Here is a 20,526-nt window from a genome sequence, read left to right on the forward strand (position 1 = left end):
GCTGGCTGAGAGCTGAATATTTTACCCATAACACAAAGCAGCTCACCATCCTACTCACAAAAACACCCCCCTGCCTCGTTTTTCTCTCTGTATTGAGAGAAACCGCCACTCTCAACTATTCTCTTTTATGTCTTTCTCTCTTTGGCTGTCTTGTCCTGTCTCCTAGACAATCTTTCACTCACCAACTCACCATCTCGTCCTCTCACATTCACCAGCACCACCAACTCATTCTGTCACTCTCATGTCACCGCAGACTATTTCAATCAGCATCACCCTCTTATTTTTACTCTGCCCCCCCTACTCTTTGTGCTCCACCTTTAGCTTGTGTTCCTTTTCTTGCGCTTTCCTTACATCTTATCTGCACTCTCTTCTTTCCTCAGAGGCTGTCACTCTGGAATGTCTCCGCCCACTCTGAAGGTGATGCGTCATGTGCAGTGCACACAGTTTGAGCCTGCCACAGCCAAGACTTTGCACCACACCACAACAACTTGCTCAAGAGTCGAACCAGAAAGACCTTGCGTAATAAAGACAAATCTCAAACACCTTCGTTACCCTCATTTGGAATTTCACCAAAGTCAACCTCGGTTCCTCTATCTACTGCTCTTACAAAAGAATAGATACAGTGGGTACGGAAAGTATTCAGACCCCTTTAAATTTTTCACTCTTTGTTTCATTGCAGCCATTTTCCAAAAATCAAAAAAGTTCATTTTATTTCTCAGTAATGTACACTCAGCACCCCATCTTGACAGAAAAAAACAGAAATGTAGAAATTTTTGCAAATTTATTAAAAAAGAAAAACTGAAATATCACATGGTCATAAGTATTCAGACCCTTTGCCGTGACACTCATATTTCACTCAGGTGCTGTCTATTTCTTCTGATCATCCTTGAGATGGTTCTACACCTTCATTTGAGTCCAGCTGTGTTTGATTATACTGATTGGACTTGATTAGGAAAGCCACACACCTGTCTATATAAGACCTTACAGCTCACAGTGCATGTCAGAGCAAATGAGAATCATGAGGTCAAAGGAACTTGCCTGAAGAGCTCAGAGACAGAATTGTGGCAAGGCACAGATCTGGTCAAGGTTACAAAAAAATTTTTTCTGCTGCACTTAAGGTTCCTAAGAGCACAGTGGCCTCCATAATCCTCAAATGGAAGACGTTTGGGACGACCAGAACCCTTCCTAGACCTGGCCGTCCGGCCAAACTGAGCTATCGGGGGAGAAGAGCCTTGGTGAGAGAGGTAAAGAAGAACCCAAAGGTCACTGTGGCTGAGCTCCAGAGATGCAGTCGGGAGATGGGAGAAAGTTGTAGTAAGTCAACCATCACTGCAGCAATCCACCAGTCGGGGCTTTATGGCAGAGTGGCCCGACGGAAGCCTCTCCTCAGTGCAAGACACATGAAAGCCCGCATGGAGTTTGCTAAAAAACACCTGAAGGACTCCAAGATGGTGATAAATAAGATCCTCTGGTCTGATGAGACCAAGATAGAACTTTTTGGCCTTAATTCTAAGCGGTATGGGTGGAGAAAACCAGGCACTGCTCATCACCTGTCCAATACAGTCTCAACAGTGAAGCATGGTGGTGGCAGCATCATGCTGTGGGGGTGTTTTTCAGCTGCAGGGACAGGACGACTGGTTGCAATCGAGGGAAAGATGAATGCGGCCAAGTACAGGGATATCCTGGATGAAAACCTTTTCCAGAGCGCTCTGGACCTCAGACTGGGCCGAAGGTTTACCTTCCAACAAGACAATGACCCTAAGCACACCGCTAAAATAACGAAGGAGTGGCTTCACAACAACTCCGTGGCTGTTCTTGAATGGCCCAGCCAGAGCCCTGACTTAAACCCAATTGAGCATCTCTGGAGAGACCTGAAAATGGCTGTCCACCATCGTTTACCATCCAACCTGACAGAACTGGAGAGGATCTGCAAGGAGGAATGGCAGAGGATACCCAAATCCAGATGTGAAAAACTTGTTGCATCTTTCCCAAAACGACTCGTGGCTGTATTAGATCAAAAGGGTGCTTCTACTAAATACTGAGCAAAGGGTCTGAATACTTATGACCATGTGATATTTTAGTTTTTCTTTTTTAATAAATTTGCAAAAATTTCTACATTTCTGTTTTTTTCTGTCAAGATGGGGTGCTGAGTGTACATTACTGAGAAATAAAATGAACTTTTTTGATTTTTGGAAAATGGCTGCAATGAAACAAAGAGTGAAAAATTTAAAGGGGTCTGAATACTTTCCGTACCCACTGTATATGTGGTGGGCAGAAAATAAAGGGAGAGGCAGTGAGATGGTGGTAGGAGGAGACAAAGAAACATAATTAAGAGAGGGTAGGAGGTGATAAAGACAGGAAGAGTGATTTAAGTGAGTGAAAAGGATGTTGAGATTATAAAAAGGGAGATAAATGAAGACGATGAGATGTTTGTTAGAAGAGAAAGGACAAAATGATTTAGATGAACAAGAAAAAGAAAAATATTAGGTAAAAAAGAGAAAGGAAGACACAAAGATGGATCGGTGTAGAGAGGAGCTTGAAGGTGAAAAACAAAGAAAGAAACAGAAGCTTGGTTGATAAAATAGAGGAAGAGGCAGGGACAGATAGTGAAAAACAAAAACAAATGAAAAGATAAATGACTCAATGATGGATGGTTTGTTGAGACAGGCCAAATCAAAGTAATTACCAAGCACAATAATGTCGAGGATGTTGCTGGATTCTTGGTGGTTCTCAGAAGAGTTTCACAGCACCGGACCTGTAAGAAGTGCCGTGCAAAATAGCCCCCATTCATACTGTAATAATATATAAAAAATAAAGACTAAACTGAAATGTGAGAACCAATAACAAGAGGAGAGAGAGGAAGAAAACTCTAAGGACAAACACCGGAGATGGATTGTGGAGGGAAGGAAGCCAAAACACAAAATCTGTACAACTTTAAGTAGCTGCAGTACTCTAATGCACTGATGAAAATCTTTCTGTTGTGTTATTAGAGCAGCCTCTCGGTGAAAGGGTTTGGAGTCAGCGCCTTTAAAATGCACGCAAATGCACACACATTGCACAGTTGATAGTGGTAGGTTATCTCAAAATGTCCTAACCTTGCCGCAGTAATGCTGGGCTATTAGAGTTAACTGCTGACCTGTAGGAACTAGCATCGACAGCCATCTCACGCTCAGCATCCCTCTAAGCTCTGTGAGAAACTTTACACCCACAGTGTACTCAATAGAGTTTTTTTGACGACTGTATAACTGTGCACCATTTTGATTTTGGCTCACTTGCTGGGAAAATTATAATCAAGTAACTTGAGAAATTGCTACTAAGTTACTTTTTTAAATTTCAGATTCCGGGTTCAAAACGGTGCGATAGTGCTGCAGTCTGGGGGTTCAGTACGTGTGGAGATACAGGGAATGCAGGCACACACACTGAGATAACGCCCCTTGTTTCCCAGATAAAGCAGCTCACTAGGCTGTCACTGGCCGGTGCTGAGTCACTTTATTTCAATTCAGAGCGAGCAAGCAGCCAGTCGGCCTCTCCTCTCAGCTCTGCTGCTCGAGCACTCCTGCAGCAGCAAGGTGGGGTGCACACCTCGACAGGGTAATAATCGCAGCCGCACAGAATATCAAGCATAACTGCGATAACTGTTTGTCAGTTATCAACGGCTTACCCAGATGACATGTTCTTGGTGTGATGTGGAGGAAGAGGCTGATTTCGATGAAACTGTTTAAAAGGTCATGTTCAAACTGAGTTGAGTTTCATGCTGACTTTCACTTTCATTGCCAAGTCACATGCGGCTCTAGACTGACTGTTTGGAAAGGTATAGTGTCACATGAAGTGGAGAATCAAACCCCAGGTCTGTCTCTGTTATTTTATTGTAGTGAGTCAGGGTTTGACTGTACTTTTTTAATTTTTACAGAGTGGGGGTGGTTGCAGATGAAAATCCTGAGGACCCTTCTTTAGAGGTAAAAACACTGCATTGTCACTATTCAGTAATCCATATTTTATCCACTCTGTGTATTGCCAGTCTTTGCGCTTTCTTGCATAGAAATGTATTCAAGCTTAAACCGCAGTGAAATAGAGTAAAACCTTAAACTTTAAAAATGAGGAACTAATATTGGGATGTAAGCTGTGTTTTCTGCTTAGTTGCCAACATTACAGCTCTCCCCGCTGTGGGGAACTGAACAAAGTGAGAGAGCAGTGATTGCATTCAAAGACAATGAAACTTCATTTGCTTAAGAGCTATTTTTAATCACCAGCAGCTGCGGTGTGGTGACATTGTGAGTCCGTATATGTTTGACTACTGATATAGGATAGAGTTAGGGTTATGGATTGGATACAAAATGTAGCATTGTGCATTTACAAGATTTAAAATATATCCTGCCATCCTCTCTCACTGACACATAATATGCTTCTACCCTTTAATCTTGGCTCTGTTGTTTATTATAACACTGCATGACATTCAAGCGAAGAAGAGGTTCAAGAGGAGGAAATGCACTTTTCCTCCCCTGCACACAGGCCTTCTGAGTGTGGCTTTTTTGTTATGCAGGCACGTCCACACACACACACACATACACACACACCCCTCCCACCCTACTGTCACTGCTTCCCAGCAGCACTCCATCCCCAGTCTTTCATCTTCTTATTTGACCTGACTCTTGTTCACACACTGTGAATGGGACAAGGTCTGGGCAGCTCCCTGGCATTATGAGGCCAGAGGGCCAGACAGAATAGGCAGCGTGACAGGTAAGGCTGCCGGAGGATCCCAGTGGAGAGGTGAGGCCGAGCTCCAGGGCTCTTTCTGATGGAAATTGATAAATGTAACAATGCCCAGAGTGAGAGTCCGCACAGGGACCACTGGGGGCTTGTCCTTACCGTAACAGGAAGGGATCTCTTGGGACTGTTTGAAAACAGGATTTTCCTCTTTAAGCACAGGGCCTAAGGTCATCGGATATGGCCCTGCTGACCATCCAGGGGTGCAGGTTTCCAGCATTTCCATTAACAGTGGTTCTCTCATGGCCTACAGGTTGCTACAGGGAGGCCAGACACAACACAGGGCCTGTGGCACTGTCTGGACAACAAGTATCCTTTCACTACTTTCCTCATCAAAGCACTTTCACATCTGCTTGCACTCACAATGGTTAATGCACTGGTCTGTGGAGTAGTATTATACTGTGAGTACAAGGGAAAACAGCAGAGTACTTCATTTCATGGAATGTGAAGAAATACCCTTATGAACTGTGATGGCAGTACAAACAGAGAGGTCAAACTGCTTTAGGTGTGTGGTCTGCTATAACGTACACAGTAAACATACTTTATGTGTGCAGCGGTATCAAAACAACATGCATATGCTTATATTAGTTTTGTTAATATGAAATATCTGTCAGAATGCAACTATTTCCATTTTTAATTAACGTGTGGGTTTGTTTGTTTGATCCATATAAAATCAAGTTGTGGTTGTACAACCTTATTTATGTTAGCTTTGAAATAGAGCAATGCTTACTGTTTCCCTTGTTACCCATCTTTATGCTAAGTTAAGCTAACAAGCGCTAGTTGTAGCCTTATTTTTACCATTCAGACATGAAAGTAGTATTGACCTTTTCCTCTCACACTCTGTAAAAAAGGAAATAAGTATGTTTCCCAAAATGTCAAACTATTTCTTTAATGTAGCTACTATTGAGTACAGGGTGAACTGGATTCCTGTAAGCAGATAATGTAGTTAAATCATTTGGCAGTAAGAAAACTGTCTGTCCTCTGCAGTGGAATTTCATGCATTAGGTTTGAGCTAATTTAATTTGACCACTTCCTCATGACCTGGCCGGTGCTCACTAAGGAGCACATAATTTTACTTTATGGACTGTCTCTACTGCAAAACAATGAGATGCAGGTCTTCTAGTGCATTCATACAGAGTATTAATTTAATGAACGATTGTGTTAAATGTTAATATATGCTTTTTTTTTTCAGAGAAGTGCATTTAAAGTGAATAATGGAAATATATAATTGGGCAATGTTGCTAAACCATTAATCACTAACTGAATTGGAAAGGCTCCAAAAGAGCAGGTTTAGCATTGTAGAGTAGGAATAAATGGAAAACAAGATCTCTCCTGTGACAACATGCATAGTATTCAGTCAACCAGTGTTCAACAGGCTTTCCCAGTATAATGAGAAACGTGCATCATACTTTGGCTTGTTGAATCATGTTATGGCATTTCTCTCTGAAATAATAACAGTATGATACTATAATATAGAACTATGTTTGTCCTACTGTGTGGAGTTTGCATGTTCTCCCCGTGTCTGGATGGGTTCTCTTAGGGTGCTCCGACTTCCTCCCACAGTCCAAAGACATGCAGGTTAATTGGTGACTCTAAATTGCCCTTCGGTGTGAATGTGAGTGGCTGTACGTTTCTATGAGCCCTGCGATGGACTGGGGACCTGTCGAGGGTGTACTCCGCCTCAACCAAATAAGTTTCTTGAGACAACAGCGACTATAGCCTCAGATTGCTCTGGTTATGTCTGCATTTGGTCTGCCCCAATAGATCTGGAGATTTTCGCATTGTTCCTTGCACGTCATCTCATACTTAATCAGACTGAACAGGGAGCATCTGTGAATAACTATGTCAAGTAAGTTCTAAGATAGTCGAAAGGATATTTTCATATATTATTGATTCGCTCTGTCTAAGATTTTGAAATATTCCTTAAGAAGTGCCTCTTCATCCTTTGTGTCTCCATGTCCCTTCTGCTGAAACGCCTCCTCACAACATGATATCACCACCACCACCATTGTTTTTACAGAACAGTGTTAGATGAATAAATAGATGAACTCTGCCAAGTTTCCACCAAACACTGTGCTTCACCTCACAACTGAACGCATTTAAGCTAATCTTGGGAATAAATTGCAAGCAGTGTTTTTCTTTATATTTAGTGACAGAGTTTCTAATCAATTTTCAGTTCAGGCTGTAAAAGAATGTGAATGTGGTTGAATATATGGAGTTTGTAGCTTCTAAAAACCTTGCTTGAGACACTACTTTTCTCAGATCCGACAGCTAGTTATCACAATTACTGCCTAAAAGAAATAAAGAAACACTAGTTTTGAACTTTTTCCAGTCCCTTCAGAAACAAGTCGAAATAAGACAAAGTCAAGCTGGGTGGGTGAGTGAATGGTGGTCTGGAGGAAGGACTCCGGGGCAAGTGGTCTGGGTGCTAAAGAATGGAGAGCTCAGGCGGACAGCCTGGGGGCTGGAAAGGGGTGAGGCAGGAGACCTCAGGCGATACCAAAGACTTTGATGCGCTGGGAAGCGGATGCTTTGTGGCGCTGGGCAATTGAAAAGCATGGTGCTGGTGACAGAGGCGCTTTCTTCTGGAGGGTTTCCCAGAAGGTGGCTCTAGGCGAGGAACAGGCAGGGAACTGGCTAGTTCTGTGCTAGCTGACTGGTCAACTGGTTTGAGGCTGTCTGGGTGCTGTTTGGCTTTAGAGCGAGGTCTAGCAGAAGAGAACCAGGGAGCTATATGACTGGGAGCCTCCACATCATCGGGAGCATCAGGGCTAGCTGGGTCCCCCAGAAAGAAGACTCCTGGGAATAAGGTGGAATCAGGAAGAAAGCTAGCCTACGTAGGACAGACAGGATGAAGATGGGCAGGTAGTGGACTAGCCAGCTCAGCATAAAGGCTGGAACAGCTAGCCTGAATCTGTATGATGGTAACAAAATCCACCTACCAGCACCTTTAAAGCTCACTAACATGTTATATCTTGTTTGTTTAATTCTTACAAAAGACCCAAAGTGGATTTAACAACAGGTCTGATATTTTTTTCCTTTGGAGAGAGGCTAGGCTAAAGACATTTGCTTTCGTTGACCCACTTATTGCTTGCAACCTGCAACACAAATGTGCAATCTGTGTAACCATAGTAACTACGTACAGTATAACCATACCATTTGGCATAGTTAATTTGCACATTTGACAGAATGTGTGTAGATGCATCTAAATGTGAGAACAAGAAAGAGAGAGCAGAGATGAGAGAAGCCGTTGAAAGGCCCAGTCCTGGCCAATGTTTCCTATTGATAGAGGTGGGGGGCATTATGGCGAAGCTTTGATGTGGACCAGGTGAAAGGAGCCTCAGCCTGGAGACTGCTGCCAGGTAATTGAGCTTCAACTTGGCTTGCTGGTGTCTCATCTTAAAAGCATACTGTGCTGCTGCTTCCTTAACCGTTTCCCTGTCAGCCTGGCTTTAAGGCTCATTAGGACAAACGATTTACCCATAAGCACAGATTGTGAAGGACATCAAAGCCTGTTTGATCTTTCCAGACTGTGGTTTCAGGGCTGGCAACCGATGTTTTTGTTTTGTCTCTGGCAACACAGAGGCCACCCGTGTTTAAGAGACCCAGGTTGGCTGTATTACATGGTTGGCTTGGTCTCTGGATGAGTCTGTGGTGTGACTTGGGATTTAAATCTCTGTGTTTGCTATATTTATGGGATTATACCACAGCAGCAAGGGATAAACATACCATACATAAAGTAACAGTTAGAGGGAGATGGCACCAATTGCAAATATGTGCTCCATTGTGCTCCATTGTGTGCTGTTTGTATTATATTTTTGGATTTTTATAATTTATGCATTACAAGCAGCCTTTTATTGCTGTAGCTGGTGAGAGTGAAGCTATGTTTGTTGTATTTACTTTACATACTGTGAGTAGTTTAATCTATAACAATGTATTATATTTAGAAATGATGATGTTAGTCATAGGTAAAATCTGAATCTGTAAAGTAACTAGTAACAGCAGCTGTCAGATAATAGATAATATTTCCCATTGAAAAAAAAAAAAGATCCATCCATTACTTTGAAATATAGGGAAACAGCTATTGGCTTTCCTGCCAAGAACTAGATGAGAAGACTGATATCACTCTCAAGTCTGTTTTTTAAATATAAAGCAGTCAGTTAGCTTAGCTTAGCTTGCAGGAGGAAAAGCTAGCATGGCTCTGTCCAAATGTAAAACATATCTGCCTACTCCAAATCTCCAATTGTCACATCCAAGAAAATATATTATATAATATATTAGATATGATAAAATTCTTCAGGTTTTAAACAAGAAGCCTTTTTTCAACTCCTTTTGTGGATACCTGAACCTATTCTGAAATATCTGTCATTTTATTTTTATCCATTGATTTTTTTAAATGAAGACCATCTTCATGTTTGTTCTTCTTTATTTTGTTCTTTTAAGTGTGCATGTGTTCTTTGTTGCACTTTGTTATGTATTTCCTTGTTCTCTATACATACTGTATATAGTAGCATAAAGTCAAGTAAAGTACAAATGCCTCAAAACTATACTGAAGTACAGTAGTTGAGTAAATGTACTTGGTTATTTTCCTCCTCTGATAAAAGGTTGGGAAAAGGTGACACGTAGGAATGAACATGCCGTGATGATAGCTGAAGCAGCTTCAACCCCCACACAGCTACTCAGCACCTTTCCCCCCACTCACACACACACAACCTGACACCACTGTGGAGCAGAAAGCAGCTCTAGCAGTTATAATTACCATCGCTGTCTAGTATTATGCCAGCGTGGAACAGGAGGACATCGTGCTGACGTGAAGACAACTCATTCCTGCAGGTCCCAGGGAAGTCATTATTCCCCCCTCTTTCGCCTCTTTACCCCCCGCCCTCTTTTTCTCTCTTTCTCTTCTTCATTTGAGACATTTATAAATAAATCCTTTTAGCTGGCAGAATGGTGCCCATAATTTCCACCTCTTGCATATTGCTGATAACAGCTCCAAAATGTAAGAATTTGATCATTTTCTTCTTTGTCTTTTGTGCTTATGCCAGGGGATTGTGTATTTGTATGCCACCTCTAAGTCCCACATTATTCATTATAGGCTATGTGGTACAAAGGTTGCTTTCGTCCAGAAATTATAGGATTGGTGAAGTATTGTTTTGTCTTTTTCCAAGGCACAAGGAGAGCAAAGTGTGAACACCTGCAGAAGGGCAATTATTAATCAGAACTGGATTTTTTTTGCAACTGAAAGCTAGCAAGTATGCTGTGATTTTTAATGTAATGAAGAATAGATATTGAATTAAGTTTATTAAAGATCAGCTTTCATGAAGCTACTGTATGCAGAAAGAGGTGTTATAGGGTGTGTTATATGTCATTGTTATTATAAAGTGACTACCTACCATCAAAGGTCTTTGTTGATGTGAGCCCGCAACACCTTCAGGGGACTTTTACCACAACATCTGGCATCCAAAAACAGCCTTTTCTACTCCTGCTCTCAACATTGATCAGAAATGTTCTTGCCTGTACTACCTTATATCAACACATTTAGAAACCAGTTCTGATCTTGCCTCTGGTTTCAATCAAGTGCAAAACTGACCCATCATGCCTGAAACAAGATAACGCCCCGTTTGATACCTTGTTTTCTGAGTTAATTATTATTTTTGTCTCTATCAAGCCCTCTGCAGTTCTGCTCTAAAGCCTGCTCCCTCCTGGAAAGGCTTCTTTGTTGCATATTTTATTGTGGGCTTTTATTGCTTAAGACAACTACCCAGCAGACAAGAGTTGGTGCATGTATATTAAATATGCTAACAACTTCTGGAACAAAAATAGCACAATCACCTAAAGCTTGAATGACTCATTTTCAGCTCTCTGCAGTATGTTGAAAATGGAAAAACAATGGCATGTAATGCTGGCCTTAAAAGGGGAATAGTACAGCCCAATATAACTGCATAGATAACCATTTTAACGTTACATTATGTGGATTCAGTGCAATAGTGTGGGTGAAATCTAAAAATGGCTGTGTCATTGTTCAGGCTCTCACTCTGCTGTGCCTGGTGGAAGTGAGGCAGTCCCTGCTGTACTTTATATATCAATTTTTGTGTGCATGGAAACAACAAGAAGTCTGGTTCGAAACAGATTACAAGAGTGAGATGTTGACTGATGTGTCTTGTGTATTAGCACATGCAGTGTGACAGTGACTGGGATATTTAAATAGACAGCAGTCATCTGTACAGTATGTTCATGGAAAAAAAGGAAATGTTCCATAGTTATAGTTCCCATTCCTAATATATCCTGTATGAAAATAGTATAGATGTATGGATGTGTGTATGACTCACTTTAACCCATTGTTTCTAGCATAGTTGCTGGCCTCTGGTTTCCGCTCCCACCCTTAAAACAATAAACATTCCGCTAAAATCCTTGGGCCCCATCCAAAATTAACATACTTATCTGAGCAACTACAAAATGTTACAGCTTGATCTTCTGAACCTTTATGAACCCTCTAAAATACATCAGTAAAGCAATGCAATTAAAAAATTCACATAATGTATAATCTCACAAAATGTGCCACTAGTCAGATGGCTGTGGCTTCGAGCTGCTGTGGCTCAGGAGATAGAGTGGGTTGACTGTTAATCGGAAGGTCGGCGGTTACTGAACTCCAAATTGCTCTTGGTGGCTGTTCCACCAGTGTATGAATGTTAGTTTCTGTTTGAGCACTTAGGCTCAGTGTGTGAATATAATGTAATGTAAAACCGCTTTGAGTGGTCGAAAAGACTAGAAAGGCGCTATACAGAGCATTTACTGTGATTCTGCAAAGATTATTACAATTATAACTTGGTGGCCAGAGATCAGATTTGGAATGGGCTAAAAACAAATCATTTTCCTGTCATTGACACTTACACACACCTTTGCCACCATGCCTTAACAAGGTCATAGATATCTAAAGCCGCTGCTGACACATTGTGACCTTCCGCTGACCAACTCACTGCCAAAGTGGTGTGGGTTCTTTGCCAGACTCTTCGGCAGCCCCCATGCCCAGGACGTAAGACTTCCCTTGTGTTACTACATACTGTGTATACTGTATCTTCAGAGAATAGAAAGAAATGCAAGTTATCAGTTATTATTTGCTACTTGCCATTCAGGATGAGGAGCAGCTGTGTGAGACGGAACCATATGACTCCACCTTCAATTTGGACAAAAGCGAGAACAAGCTTGTATCTATAGGAGGCGACTCTGGATCCGAGCACTTGGAAGACCTGCTGGAGGGAGACCTGGGCCTTGGCACAGCTCCAGCTCCCTCGAGGGAGGCCTGAAGTTCCAGGAGTCACTTCTAACCCCAGCTTATCAGCCCCTGCTGCCCCGAGGCGAAGGCCCTTTCTCCCACAGTGAATGGGGTCACCAGCCAGGGCATCTGAGAGGAGTCAACCGGGAGTCAGAGTTACAATGGCTCCCGAAAGGTCACTCGCCCCCATTGTGCTGACATGCATGCAGAGACACACTTGCAGAGGGAGAAAAAACAATTACGAAGGCCATTGCTCTTTCTGTTACTCTGCTGATTTTTTTCTTGGCTTACTCCAGTTTCAAGGAATTTAATAGCTGAAGGAGAATGATTAATCCTGTACAGTTTAAGTGCCTAATGTCCAACACAACCAACGAAGTGACAATGAAGTCAACGTTGACCAGCTGACATGTGCGCACCGTGCTCTTTTCACCCAGCAAGCAAATTTATAATGCGACAGTTCTCGTGAAAATGCAACATGTTAAGTCACACATTAATTGCCATCAGAGCAGCTTCATGCTAATTTGTTACATAACCTCTTGGCTTCAAGCTTTAGGGAGAATTGCTCATGAACGTGATTGTGACTGAAAGCTATGGTATTTCCTTTAATCAACTGAAATGGTATTTTCATGCCAACTTTGCTTTTGCTCTTCCCCAACTCCTTATTAAACTTTTACTGCACTGTTTTCTGCTGCAATCCTTTTAACTCATTCAAATTGTATTCCCCTGAATTTATTAATCCCTCATCTCCCGCCACGTCTTGCTTATCACTCTGCGGCTGGCTAAAATAACTCTAAATGCTTAAGCATTTGGAAAAGTACGTGAGACTTCTTTATGGATTTCCTTTTGCCGCTTTCTGAGTGCATCATTATAAATCTCAGGGCCCCTTTCCCCTTTATGTGAAGCAGGGTGTTGTGTACTGCACAAATCCAATCTGTGAAGGTTAGGCTTTGTGAATATGCTGACTGTTTCTGTATTAATAAAGCCATTGTCCTTAAACTAAGGGATTTGGCCATTTTATGTTTTGCATGCATGTCTATGTCTATGGAATGCTCTTCTGTTTCAGTTCTCAATTGCTGAAAAAAAAAAGAAGCAACATATTCTCCTTTGTTTGTGCTGTTTGAACTCAGTTTTGTTCTGAGCGACAGCCTTTCAGTCCCTAGATGGAGATGCTCAGTTTTTAGTTCTATCCTTAAAGGAACGGTTCTCCAAAAAACACACACAACAATCTTGCTAGTTTTGGTGTGATTTGCAGCTATCACTTGAACAATAGGTCAGCCCAACACAACACACTGTAATGCAAGTGTTCAGTGATGCTCAAAATATCAAAACATTAAAATTTAACATTTGAAAACTCAGTGGCACATAGGACTGTTCCTCCTGTTGAACTATAAACCTTTTTTTCAATGTGTTCATTGAGAGCTACTCACTGCTGTACGCCCACCAGCTACAGCATCAATCTCTGTGCAGGAAGAAGAAACTGCTCACAACAAAGTCTTAACAACTTTTCTGTGTAACCTTGCCTGTTGAGCTTTTCAAGTGTAATTTTTAGGCTCTTTCAGCATCACAAACCAAATGTAACTGAGCTGTTTTACTGAAGTGAACTTTCAACAAATCACATCGAAATCTGGATGGTGTATAAGGAAAATGTAATTTGTTGTGCTTTTCATTAAGCGTCCCTTTAACTTTTAGGCCTATACTTTTACCATTTAAAATTCATGTATTTACCTCTTTGAGACATTTCTCAGAGGTCTTTAAAGTCATGTTGTCACAAAATTTAAACTGGAGTCCTCAAGTGACTTATAATTACTTCCACCAGCTAATGACTACAGTTTTCCTGACTGTTACGAATAACATTTTTATGACACATACTTAAAGGTACCCTGTGGAGTTTCTGACCACTAGTGAAGTTACATAGCAATGATCTACAGGTAGCAGTGAAGCACCAAGAAACACAACAATGCACCAACAAAGGCAGGGAAGAAGAAGACTGCCAGGAAGTAAACCCTGATGCATGTTTGAAATTTATGATGGAGGTAGATCTCAAAGATACAGTTCTGAGAAACACTGAACGTAAACAGAAACTTTGTTGACAAAAAAACTCCACAGGGCAGCTTTAATTTATGTAGCAAAGAGCAACACATATGTTACATTATTCCAGCACAATGGTTCTCAAATAATGAGGGAAGGCACAGTGGTGCATAATGCACTTAACTAAGGTATGCCATGAAACATCTCATAAATACAAAGAACAAAAGTATTACTAAAACTATATGTAATTCAAAATACATAGTAATAGCATGGTAGTTTTGTTATTATCATATTGATTTAATTTAGTGGATTTTATTTTATTTTTAAGCGAACCTTGCCTCATGCACCAGGTTTTGAGAACCACTGGTCCAGTGCGCATGTTGTCGATCATGATTTTTTTTGTACAGCAGTGCGGGTTGTTCAACACAGATGTGTACACTGCCTTGTTAACTGTGAACTTTACTCAATGCAATATTCCCAGATCATGTGTTTTCATAAGAGCAAGCAATTGTTAACATTTGAAATGGTAGAACAGACTGCTTACACCTACACAGAGACACTCCAGCTCCAGAGCCATGATATTGTCCACAGTGTATGATATAATCCTAAAATTATTTGGTGATAAAACAATCTAGAAATAGCTCAAATAATATCTGAACTACTGCTGTTCAGATGTAGCTTACTCATCTATGGCACATCAACAAACCAATGTATTGATTGTCTCTGACTGACCAGATCTTACAAATAAACATTAGCAATGAGGTTGTTGTTTTTTTTTTAAATCAGTTCTTTGTTTTTCTTTCATTTCTCTATTTTCACAATTACAGACAGTATGGAGACTCAAAAAAACAGTTTTAGTTAAGATTCTGAACATTCAAAAATAACCCCAAAACGTCAACTTTGAAGTGTCATCATAACAAGATACAGGAATTATACAGTTGGTTTTTTTTTGTTGTTGTTACAGCTTCACTAATTCAGTCAATGCTCGTAGGCCTTGCATTGTCAACATCCCAGTATAAAACAAGTCATCCCTTGAAATATCACTGCAATTCAACTGAGAGAAACATGTTACATTCCAAATGTGGCCAGTGGAGCTCCTTGAACATCTATTTAAAGTAAAGCTATAATTCCACAATAAGAGGAAACGGCACTCAATGCAAAAAGAACATTAAATTAAAACGTCTTTGGTGGTGACAACATTTTCACAGTTTGGAGTGTGTCATTAGTGATTTGCTCAAGTCCTTGGCCTCCCCGGCTGTTCTGACTCTTTCATACCCTAAAACAGACATGGAATGGTGGCAGTAGTCCTCCACTTGTTTGATCTGTTGAATGCTGAGGACTGTTCTCCATGCACTAGCAGCTTGTGTGGCATTCCTGGACGAGACTATGAATGGCTTAGATGATGAGCTGGAGCCGCTGGTCATGTTCAGCGCAAATGACTCAATGTCATGGTTGGTTGTGAGGTTGGCAAAGTGGTACACGTTCCGCAAGGTCTTCACTGGGTTCTCGACCAGGTCCTCGTACCGCACGGCCATGTACTTCCCCTTCAGCCATCTGGGTGGATTCAAGGCAGTCCTCAAAGTCCTGGACGTGCGGTCACAGATCACCTCCATGGCTCCTATGGAGTGGTAGTCTGAGCCATCCTTCTTGTTGGCTTTGTGACCTGGATCCACAAAAGGTATCCGGCGAAGTTTAGGGTCCCTGCTGCGGACCACCTGTAAATTCTCCCTTATCAGACCATGTCTGGATTTGATCCTGGAGTTGGCAACTGCCCGTGGGTCTCTGACCAGGTGTATCACCTTCAAATCCAAGGATGGATCCTCCATGAGTGGGGCCAACACGTTAATGTCCAAAATGCGTACCCCTTTAATAACTATAGTGTTATATTTGAGGCACTCCTCCTCCAACAGTCTAAGGCTTTGAGGGGGGCACTTTTTACACACCTTATCATCCACCATCCCCACCACGTCTTTCCTGTAGGCTGAGCAGAGAGGATAAGAGCACACCACTTTGTTGAGGGTGGCCCCAAACAGTCCCAGGGAGGTAAAATTCTTTCCCCCGGGGCTGTTGTAAAGTTGGAAAACAGACAGATCACAGCGGTACAAGGAGCTAAGCATGTCCCTGGCTGCCCCTTGTAAAGACACTGCATCACCCGGGTACAATTTCTGCCAGATGTGCCACATTGGCTCATACAAGAAGAACACTTCAGGATTTTGGTTAAAAAGCTCCCCGAAAAAGGACGAGCCAGACCTCCAGGTGGTCAGAACATAGATAAGCTGTCTTTTTTTAGCCAGGGAGGGCCTGTACAGGAAGCGAATGTCAGATCTGCCCTGATAAGTGGTGCTCCTCATCTGATGGTTACACTGCTGTGGCTCTTTAGTCCATTTATAGTTAGCCAAGTTAAGCATAGTGAGGACCAGCAGTAAAAAATAGGCCATAAACAACACAATCCTCTTCCTGCGGAGGACTTTCATCACGATCCCAGGCTGTGCTATTATCTTGGTATGATTCCTGTAGGTTTTGAGCTTCCTCCCAAAGCCAGCATCCTTCTCCCAAGGCGCTGTCAACTTCAGTGGTTGATGATATTGTTTGCCTCTCATCTGTACGTTAGGAGAGTGGCTCTCACCACTGGACAACGCGCCTTACATTGACTGTGCACCAAGACGCTCTGCAGGATGTATACAGCCTATACTGGGAAATGATACCGGGTTGATACAAGCTTAACAGGAAATATATTCACCGCCAATTAGAAATCCACAACACGATATCCCCCTTTCACTGCACTGCGCAATGTTCTTCATAAGAACAGCGGATGAGAGGAGCGTTCAAGTTGTCCATAGCGAGCGTTGCAATGATTCTGTTGATGGCCCGTGTTCAAAACAAAAACGAAGAAGCCTTCCTCATCGCAATAGACGCCCTGTTTGTCCATGTTCAGCGAGGGCATCCCTGCGCAGTTATCATCTGATGCATCATTGTAAATGCAGCCTGGTTAGATTCCAGCACCGCAGACAATAAAATCGTCACGATTTGGCGCGTCCGCCTGGAACTCATATCATTCCGCAGCTGCCTTAACGGACCAGTGAACGATCGGTTTCCACAGTTACATCGTTTGGTGAAAGATTCCTCCGTTCTTCCTGCTCCTCAGCTCGCCCAACTAATAGAAACTGGACTGATTCAATCAGAATACAACGGGAAAGACCCGCCCATGGAGGGTCTATTGGCCCACATTGTGACGTCGTGCGTCAGCGAGCTGCGACATTGGACGTACTGCACGTCTGTTTCGTTTCAGCAACGGTAGAGTGTGGGAAATAAGGCTGTTATGTCTACATCATGAACTGCGCTCTTGACACCACGCTCCACCCTTCCTTTAAGACCTACAGCTGCAATTTATTTTTACAGGATGCTGATAAGACAAACGTCACCTCACCGATCCCCACAGTCTTTTGTTTAAACTCATCTCTTTTTTTAAGTTTCAATTAAGAGTCTTGACTTGACATTCCTATTGTGTATGCTCTCTTCATAATGCCTGACTACAGAGAATAATCAATATTTCAAATTAAATGTATTTGTTTTTCCTACTACAGCCTCAAGACGGTAGCCAGATCTATAAAAAAAACGCTCCCTACTCTTAAGGAGAAATCCCCTTATTAATTAAAAGTAAAGCACCATACACACATCACAACTAAGTTTGTACCTATTAGAGTTCTACAGAGACATTGTTTTTGTTTTGTTAATTGACTGTATTGGAAACAGTCAGCAAAATTGACAGCTGAAATCTGACATGTGACAGCCGGTCCCCAGGAACTGACAAGAAGCAGGAAGGCCATGTGTTCGAACAGAGGAAACCACATGCTCTGCAAATTGAAAACCATCTTTCCTAAGAGGCTTGCCAGTTTGGGATTACAGCCCTGCACAACTGAACAGAACAAAAGAAAGGGGTTGGGCCATTTTGCCCCTGTTCTCTCTGGGCCTGTAACATCATGATTGTGATTTAGTGAGTTTCTGGTAATATTTGATGATTTTATTGTGACCTTATTGTACCGATATTATACATCTTGCACCTCCAATTTTTTTTTTTTTACTATGTAGCTGTAATGTGTCTGTTTGTATATGATCCTCCAAAATTACACAGTGTTGTTTTCTATGAACATATCTGCAACAGATGAAGTAAAGCTGTGTGTACTGTAAGTGCTTTTCATAAAAGCCTGTATGGGCTGGATTATCGGACTATACAGTGAATAATTACTCTTCATGCTCTGTAAAGTGTGCGGTCCCTGATCTTTCTATCCCATAGGTACTCATTTTGTAGTGCTTCAGCGCGGGTGTTTACAGTACCAAACCTTTGTGCAGACTGCCCTCTGCTGGAGCATAATGTTTCCAATCAAGACAATGACGGACTTCTCTCATTCCTCTAAAAACTACTGACAAAACAACAGGTTTTTGTTTTACATTAGCAAAGCATATATGCATTATTTATGTAAATGATTTACCAACATTTACTGAACAATTGATAAAAATGTTGCCAGTTGAAAATAATTTTAAAAAAGCACTCAGCAGGAATACAGTTTCTGTATTTGGCATTCCTTGAGCTTATAAGTCACAAAATAATTTTAATAGACCTATATTTTTATATAACATTTGAGTTTGAGTAGGGTATGAAAGAAAAACTGTTCATTGTTTATATCCGCAACCTTTTAGAAAGAGAGCAGGGTTGTTTCTATCTTCCTTTTCTTAAACTGTCTTTCTCAGTTTAGGATCACTTTTTGAGAATCTGATAATGTGGCACAATGTAATTCCTGTATCTGGCGCCTAATAACAGTCTGCATGTAACTCACCTACATCACATGTATATGTATGTGTTCTTTTTGACTCTTTTTAACTGACTTAAGTAGATGAACTGAGGGCCGTTCTGGGGTGATGTATTGTTGGATATTAAAGTGCATCTACAGAACAAGTAGGTGGGGAGAAGCTTATTTTAAAATGTTCCAAAAATTGAACAGCTCCTCTTCTGAACGTTAATTACTGTTGGCCAAGTGTGACCATTTTGAGCATTTCTCTTAAATTTACATTTACTGAATTTACATTATTGTGTGTGGGCTTTGTCAGGTGGATGAGAGCTCATGCATATGACATTACATAGCAACAGTTAATGAATTAAAATAATGCTATAAAATATTGATATGTATTATTTTTATTACATCAGAAAATTCTTTCTCACTTTCAGTACATGCATGTTATCACACTGTATAGTGGTCTACACCTGTAGTATGTAGGATTTGGGATAGCAACAATCAAATAATTCTAACTCTGTAATTGGGAAGCTTAGTGGAGTTTGATTACATGTTGTTTTAAGACATTTTAGACTACGATAACCAAACAAATAAGGAAAATTGTATTTTTATTCCCATTTTGAATTGCCAATGGCTTGATCAGCTGTTTAATTCAAATTATTTCTCTATAGGCCTTTTCCACAGAAAACATTTTGACATGTCACAGTAGGAAAAGCAGTTAATGATGGATTTAGTGTTAGAGTCCTGCTGTTGTGCATGTCTGCTCGCTGTCTTGCTGGCATGGCTTATTGGGACGCTTGAAGAGAAGCCATTGTTAATGTGTTAATTGTTAATTTTATTGTATTTTACTAATTTTATATTAATTTTTCATGCTCTTATCTTGTTTTTTTGTATTATTCTTTACACTTGTTAAAGCACTTTGTAACTTGTTTTTGAAAAGTGCTCTACAAATAAGGATTATTATTATTATTATTATTATTATTATTATTATTATTATTATTATTATAATGTTATTAGTAATGCCTGGGCTTTTATTGTGCAAAAACAAAATGAAAAAAGGCCTTTTACGCTCAGCTGATTACTTAAAAGTTTTAATTTTAATTGTATTGCTTCATTGCAATTCATTCAAGTATGATTTCTATGGTGTGTTTATTTAATTGAAGAAATCTGATTGCATCCAGCTATTTACTTGCTCAAAGCATCGATAGAGTCTAAGGGAACATAGTCAATTGGTAAAAGAGGTAAGTAAACGTGAGTGTTGCCTGTGTAGCTGTGATAAGCAATGTTATTGCCGTGTATGATTTGACCTAGAGGGAGCACGTACAGGTTGAATAGGAGCGGCCCAAGAATCGAACCCTGGGGGACTCCATATGGGGAACTGCTAAAAATTTATAAAAACCAATGGCAGGAAAATAGCCTCTGTCTTCAAAATAGAATCTAAAACAATTGAGGAATGTGCCAGACAGTCCCATCCACTTTCCCAGTCTGTCAAGAAGTATTTTATGGTCCACAGTATCAAACCCTCAGTATCACAGTATCAAAATAAAGCAGTACCAAAACTGATGTTTTAACTGAATCTGTACTGAGACAAATATCAGTTAACACCTTTATCAGTGCAGTCTCAGTGGTGTGATGTTGTCTGAAGCCAGATTGAAATCTGTCCAAAAGGCA

The 20,526-nt window shown here is 41.0% G+C and overlaps 2 protein-coding genes across 2 annotated transcripts in view; one reads left to right on the forward strand and one right to left on the reverse strand.

The window, feature by feature from the left end:
• The window catches only part of LOC119910509 (sodium/hydrogen exchanger 9-like), a 57,276-nt gene extending 44,243 nt beyond the window's left edge, over positions 1–13,033 (forward strand). Inside the window, exons 13-16 of the mRNA XM_038729163.1 lie at positions 3,911–3,956; positions 5,018–5,073; positions 11,692–11,797; positions 11,898–13,033. Of these exons, the coding sequence (XP_038585091.1) occupies positions 3,911–3,956; positions 5,018–5,073; positions 11,692–11,797; positions 11,898–12,068 (379 nt within the window). The 3' untranslated portion in view covers positions 12,069–13,033. The remainder of the gene's footprint in view (positions 1–3,910; positions 3,957–5,017; positions 5,074–11,691; positions 11,798–11,897) is intronic.
• Positions 13,034–14,045: 1,012 nt separating this feature from the next.
• Positions 14,046–17,240, reverse strand: chst2b (carbohydrate (N-acetylglucosamine-6-O) sulfotransferase 2b). The gene has a single exon (XM_038729175.1). The coding sequence runs from the start codon at positions 16,663–16,665 to the stop codon at positions 15,268–15,270; it is 1,398 nt and encodes a 465-aa protein (XP_038585103.1). The 5' UTR covers positions 16,666–17,240; the 3' UTR covers positions 14,046–15,267.
• Positions 17,241–20,526: the final 3,286 nt, after the last annotated feature.

This window comes from Micropterus salmoides, unplaced genomic scaffold (genome assembly GCF_014851395.1).
Source record: "Micropterus salmoides isolate LMB-PRFRI ecotype aquatic unplaced genomic scaffold, ASM1485139v1 Ms_hic_scaffold_1, whole genome shotgun sequence".
Lineage (NCBI taxonomy): Eukaryota > Metazoa > Chordata > Actinopteri > Centrarchiformes > Centrarchidae > Micropterus > Micropterus salmoides.

Excerpts from the sequence above, each read along its gene's own strand:
- chst2b (XM_038729175.1), bottom strand. The coding sequence starts at position 16,665 with ATGAGAGGCAAACAATATCATCAACCACTGAAGTTGACAGCGCCTTGG.